Genomic DNA, 6893 nt, shown 5'->3' on the forward strand with positions numbered 1-6893 from the left:
GAGCCCTGGCCATTGTTCCCAGCTATCGGCTTAGAGAGGAAAGCTTACTGCGGCGGCCTTGTGTTTACATACAGGAAGTCTGGTATGTATAGAAAAACACTGCCGCTCTTATCTCACATATCTGTCCTCCTTACTGGACGTATGCTAGGAATCTACACAAAAAAAACCTATAGATCAGAATTAATTCAATGCATAAACTTTTTTTTTTTTTTTTTTTTTTTTATTAACTATACTTAAAAGTGCTTGGTAAAAACGGTGTACCATAGAAACTTTTCCAACACAGATACACAGGAGCTATGTTAAATATAATGGAACACTGCCCCCTGTGGCGACATGGCTACATGCATCAAGGGATCAGGAAATTGCAGCCCTGACCACACTCTGCACTACCTGAAGGCAAAATCAGAAACCCTAGTGTTTTGCTGTACTTAATAGTTTTGTTTTTACCCAAGTGTGTGTGTATATGTATTTTTATATCTATCTATCTATCTATATATTTTATTATGCAATATATATATTTTTTTTATTCACATGTTGAACTTTTCCCCACAACCAGGAGTCAGAACACAACACAGAAAAGGTGCAAATCTTCCCATTATAGTTTTAAGTTAATAATACTGCCATATACCCATGGCCTGACCCTTGCAATAATTGTTCATCTAAACAGTACTGTAGCTTATGAGTGCTAAACTATCTAAAAACTTATGTATACCGAGTTGCTAGAGACTGGCCTATAGATTTCTATAGTCTTCCTGTATTGAGTAATGTAGGTAAAAAGCCAGCAAACCTTGTTTGATAAAGCAATAACAGTGAAAGGGCAACATGAACTTGTGTGGTTTTCCCCTTTTAATATAAAAAGTGCAGGAAGTTCAGATGGTGAATGATCAGCCCCGACCATGTGATAAGCAGCCTATTGTGTAAGCAGTAGGGTTTAAGAATACTGCAAATACCTCCTGAACTAGCACTTTGGAACAGTCTACAATACTTAGTATTTGTTTTGGCCAAAAGCCATATTTAAAAAAAAAAAAAAAAAAGTTTTGCAAGAGCAGCCACCCCCCCCCCAACTCCATAACTTAAGTCTGTAGCCAAATAGACCCCCCAAACCCCAACACCTTAGAGACAAAAAGAAAAGCCATTCATGGTATGTGCTTTTTTTTTTCTTTTTATTTCCAAAAATTTATTGGGAGAACTACAAAACATTTACAGTACAAATTTTACAGTCTCACAATTCTTAGTGAACCGACTAATTATATATACATATAATTATAGTCAACTCATCCTTTTCGTTACATTCAGGAACAAAAAAAAATAAAAATATTGGTTAAAGTAGTTCAGAAATAAAGAAAAAAAAAAAAAGTACATAGTGCTCAGTCGGTACCTACTATGTACAAATGGGGAGAGAAGGGGAAGGGGGGAAAAAAAATTACAAAAAAAAAAAAAAGGAGGGGGAAACAAAAAACAAATAAATAAAAGCTACGTTTCTGCCATTTACCATCTAGGCAAACAAATGTAAAAACGTTTGGCTTTAGGATTTAGAAAAATTTAAGACACTTGCATGTACTGCATGAAGTTTCAGATGCAAAAAAATATATATATGTGGCCTTTCACTTTAAATTAAAGAGTGGTAAGAAACAAAATCCCATCCCTACATTCAATTCATCATCGTCATCATCATCATCACACCTTTACACAATACTTTTTTGGTTGAGAAACATTTAAGGCAAGTGTGAACTCTTCAAAAGGCACTGTGAAATATAATACTGGGACCCAAATTATTGCTACATACCATCACAGTGATAGCGGTGGAAATGGAAAAATAGGAGGAACCAAAAAAAAAAAAAAAAATTTAATTAAAAAAAATAAAATGGAAATTCTGAGTGAGTCACTCAAGTCAAATTATAATGCTTTTTCTTAGCTCTTTTGGACGGGCTAACAAGATTATATGAAAATGGGGGGGAAGGGGGGGGGTAAAAATAATAAAGTGGGGAGCAGAAAAAAAAATCCATACAAAAATTCCTCAAACTTCTTCCACAGCACTTGAGATTTCTTTAACAGAAACCATTCAAATCTTTTTTTTTTTTTTTAGAAATTTTTTCCGTTTTTTTTTTTTTTTATTAACGTAAACAAGGAAAAAAAAAAAAGGAATTAATGAAATAAATATTACATACAATCTCTTAAATTAAGATTTTACTCATTTACAATAAAATAAAACAAGGTGAAGTTACAAAAAAAAGGCATATATTACTGTGAAAAGAACATACACTCAACATTTTTTTGCAGATTAATAATGGCAATCATAATTTAAACGTAATAAAAGAATATATATCTATTGCTTTTCATCATACCCGATAAATACAGTATGAACAAATTATTCCATGTATATTTTTCACAAGATAATAAATAAGTTAAATAGTTTCATATTGAGTTGTGTGCAGTGACAGGCAAGCAACTCAGACAGCTAATATAATAATAATAAAAAAAAAAAAATCAAAAAAAAAAAATCAGCAGTTATTCAACAATTATAAACTAACTGAGTGCTTCCAAATAAGAGGAACAAAACTTGTTCTAAGCTAACAGCCCACTAAGCGATGGAAATGGAACTGATGTTAAACTTTGGAATGAAAAGTTTTTTTTTGTTTTTTTTTAGTACATGTTAAGCTAAAGAAATAGACATCTTAGAGGGTTGCTTGTTGTTAAGGCATATTCTCGGCAGGATGGTGAATTCTTAAAAAAGCTTATTAAGTTTTTAAATTTTTTTTTTAATTTTCCAACTGGACTGTTGTGTTTTATTATTAAACCCTTGGGATAGAAAAAAAAAAAAAAAAGGTAAAAAGTGTCCTTTTCCCCAAGTTTGCTGTGCTAATGCTTCAAGAGATGGAATGCCTGCTGGTGCATAAAACTATCCCCCGCCCCCCTGGGAAAAAAAAAAAAAAAAAAAAAAAAAAAGACACATCCCACCCGCTAACCCCCACAGTTCTATAAAAATAGTTTTGTTCTATTTGTTAAGTTTGCCCTTTTGCGAGTAAGGTTTTCTTTTCTTTTTTTTCTCTTTTTTTTGTTCAGCTTTCAGGATTTTTTTTTTCCACAAGTCTTTTTTTTCCGACTCTGCTTTTCATTAAATAAAAATTGGCAGAGGCACAAAAGGCAAAAAAACAAAAATTAACAATAATAATAATAATAACAATAATAATAATAATACAGGGAACATCATGAGTGCCAGCTTCGAATAGTTCAAGTGTTTAGTCCTTGCTGTAATTACAATGTTGTAGAGTTGGGTCATCCTCCTCCTCCTCCTTTCACCCTCCTGAGTCTCTATAGCACATACTGAAGGGAGGTGTGGGGACAGACTGGCAGCTTTCGTGACAAAATACGGAGGGGCAAAACCGGCCCGACACTTCCGCTGTACTTAAAGGCAGGGTGGGCAATAAACCCCTCTATAGTCCATTCGCCAGGGCAGTTTGTGGAGCCCAAAGACCCCCAGCTGCCACATAACCTCTAGTGCAGCAGAGACTTTACACCGCTCTGCCATTTTAAGAAACGTGACAATCAACGTGACCAAGAGCCGGGCAGCACTTGCCCTTTAATTCTTTCTTTAAAACAAGAGGTTCTGCAGCAGCTGTGGGCTTTACAGCACCGCCCTCTGTTATTAGATAGGTGGCTATGAAGCCCACATCAATAAAACAAAGGAAAAAAGAAATAACTCATACCAGCCGGGGGGTTGGGGGGGTAGCGTTTGCCTCCCCAGTCCAGAGTTCCCCCTACAGACAGGGGGCGGTGGTGGCTCAGTCATCGGAGATGGACAGCCTGCTGAAGATTGGCAGGCGCCGGTTCGAGTCCAGGGTGGGGGAATCGGATCCACTCAGGCTGCCAGAGCTCAGGGAGCCGCTCAAGTAGCTCTCCCGGTCGGAGAGAGAGTCGGGTGGGCTTGGGGGGGCGTCAAACACCGGAGACTCGGAAAGACGCCTCAAGGGTTGGAAGTTGAGGCTCGGTGGGGGAGAGTTGGAGGAGGCTGGTGGCTGCTGACGGCAGTAGGCTGCGGGGTTGTTGTAGCTGGAAAGGTTGTGGGTCTGGATGGCCAGTGGGGTGATGAGGCTCAGCTCCTGGCCAGAGAAGGTGAAGGCATTGTTGGCACAGGGCACAGCCTCCTCACAGTACAGGGAGTTGGAGGGCTGTGGCGGAGGGGTGCGGGAGGTCGGGCTCTCCAGCAGAGGGGAGTCCAGGCTGTGGTTGGGGAAGCCAGAGAAGCTAAGGCTATGATGCAGCTTGGGGCGCTGGCCATTGAAGCAATCAGTAGGAGAGCCCCCTCCACCAGGTGCTTGCCTCCTTTCTTCTGCATTGTGTATGAAGTGGCAGCGGGGACCATAAGGACAGAAACCAATGGTGTGGAAGGTACGGCACAGCTCAGTCTTGTACTTGGGGTGCCGGGTCAGGCTGCGCAGCTCATGGAAGCCGTGGGCAAACTGGCACTTCTCTCCATACTTGCAGGTGCCACTCTCCTCAAAGGGCCGGCACAGCTCAGTCTTGTAGCGGGTGGAGTTGATTTGCGCCCCGGACTTCTGCTGCTGTTGCTGCTGCTGGAGGTGCATGAGATGCTGGCTCCGCTCCCCATTCTCACTGAATGAACGGTCCCGAAACTTGTTCTCTTTGTTCAGCAGGGCGGTGGTGCTCACGACCGACGACTCCTTGAGGTTGTTGTTGCAGAACTTGGGGGACGAATTATTGTTGTTGGCCAGGGACTGTAAGTTGCTGGCCGAGTGTCTGCGGAGGAAGCCTGGGATCAGGCTGGAGTTCGGCGAAGTCACAGGGCTGCCCACCGCCTTCTTGTCCAGCATGCTGCTCAAGTTCAGATTGTTCAGGACTTTCTCGTTCTAAACAAGAGAGAGAGAAACAAGAGGGACTGTCAGACTTCACCAGTTCAAGTTGCTGCTCTTACTCGCCCACTCCCTTACACCACTAGCGCTGCCTCCATACCAGCTAAACTAGTTCCTGAAAGTAACACTTACACAGTAGTCACACAACTTTACAAAAGAAAATGCACAAGTCTACAGGATCACAAGCGGCTGCTGCTGCAAACAGTATATTAGTGCAAGGAAATCGCACTAGAGTGCGAGCCATCTGGCACACTACACTCAGAACTTGCCTGAGAACACACAAACTTCTCAGGATCTTGCAGGCACACAGTATGCACACTCACAATGCTCACCAACACTTTGCACACTTCCCTGACACTACCATGAATGCATGCAACTGCTGAAGCTGAAAAATCACATAGGCTTGGTGCAAATTGCAAATCACGTGATCACCCCAGCCCTGCTCAGTCACAAAGTGAGTGTGCACTCACACACACACAGTACCACGTTTGCACACTCAATCCAAGCAATGCACGCTCCCCTGCCCCCCCTGCACCCAGGGCTCCGGCCATACACACCTTACAGAACAAGTCAATGTCGTAGAAGGCGGATAAAAGGGTTGCAGACATTTCGAGATCCAGTTTGTAGCGAGTCCGAGAGGACCGAGAAGATCCTGCGTTACTAAAGGGGGTTTGGAATAGCCACGACTAAGGCTCCGAGGGGGGAGGGGAAGGGCTGCCAGGTCCGAATTCACTTGGGTTGATTGGAGTTGAAATAAGTGCAACGAGCTGACTCCCCAGCCCGCGTCCAGGCTCCACTATATAAATGCTAGTAAGGGCGCGCGGTGGGAGGGATAGAACGCTGACCCAGCCGGGGTCTCCGGGCAACGCCTCCCGGCCGCGTGACGTCAGCCTGCTCGCTTCCCATTGGTCGCCGCCAATTTCCTCGGGTAGAAGCTTGTAGACTTTCACCCGGGGAGAACAGTCCCAGCTCGGGCAGCGGCACGTCGTCACTGAGCCGGGGGGACAGCACACGTCCTCACAGCTCTGTCACGGCTGCCTCACACAATGGAGTGGGACTACAAGTCTCAGCCCTCCACACAGAGTTGGGGACACAGCACACGTCCTCACAGAGCCCTGTCACGGCTCCCTCCAACAATAAAGTGGTCTGTGAGGGGGGACTACAAGTCTCAGCCCTCCACACAGAGCTGGGGACACAGCACACGTCCTCACAGAGCCCTGTCATGGTTCCCTCCAACAATGGAGGGGGACTACAAGTCTCAGCCTGCCACATTATATCCTGCACTAATCCACGTGCCTCATCCCTCCAAACATGCACTACAAGTCCCACAATGTTCTCAGCCTATAGATTTTCACATGAAATCCTGAATGATTCCTAAAAGACACCACAACTCCATGTGCCTCGTCCTTTCACACAAGGACTACAAGTCCCACAATGCCCTGAGGGGACTACAAGTCTCAGACTAGAGTTCGCAATAAATCCTGAACTATTCTTTGGGAAAAAAAATAAAAAATCACCACAGCTCCCTCCAAACATGGACTACAAGTCCCACAATGTTATATGAGGGGGAATACAAGTCTCTGCCTATAGATTATATAAGAATTTTGCTTCCTAGAAGTCTACACCACAGCTCCATGTGCCTTGTCCTTCCACACAGGGACTACAAGTCTCAGCCAACCCATGCACAAATAGATTTAATAAGTTCACAATTCCCGAAAGAACGTGCCATGTCCCTCCAAACGTGCACTACAAGTCCTCTAATGTTATGAGGGGGGACTACAAGTCCTCCAATGTTATGAGGGGGGACTACAAGTCCTCCAATGTTATGAGGGGGGACTACAAGTCCTCCAATGTTATGAGGGGGGACTACAAGTCCTCCAATGTTATGAGGGGGGACTACAAGTCCTCCAATGTTATGAGGGGGGACTACAAGTCCTCCAATGTGGGGGGACTACAAGTCCTCCAATGTTATGAGGGGGGACTACAAGTCCTCCAATGTTATGAGGGGGGACTACAAGTCCT

At 43.6% G+C, this 6893-nt stretch overlaps 1 protein-coding gene across 1 annotated transcript; it reads right to left on the bottom strand.

Annotated features, from left to right (window-relative positions):
- Positions 1-1146: 1146 nt before the first annotated feature.
- On the bottom strand, positions 1147-5693 carry ZFP36L2 (ZFP36 ring finger protein like 2). Its single transcript, XM_069954772.1, has 2 exons — positions 5429-5693; positions 1147-4868 (listed from the first exon to the last, which is right to left on the bottom strand). Exons 1-2 carry the CDS (start codon positions 5477-5479, stop codon positions 3783-3785), a joined length of 1137 nt encoding a protein of 378 aa, XP_069810873.1. The 5' UTR covers positions 5480-5693; the 3' UTR covers positions 1147-3782.
- Between the last annotated feature and the right edge of the window lie 1200 nt (positions 5694-6893).

The sequence above is a fragment of the Dendropsophus ebraccatus genome, chromosome 15, assembly GCF_027789765.1.
Source record: "Dendropsophus ebraccatus isolate aDenEbr1 chromosome 15, aDenEbr1.pat, whole genome shotgun sequence".
Lineage (NCBI taxonomy): Eukaryota > Metazoa > Chordata > Amphibia > Anura > Hylidae > Dendropsophus > Dendropsophus ebraccatus.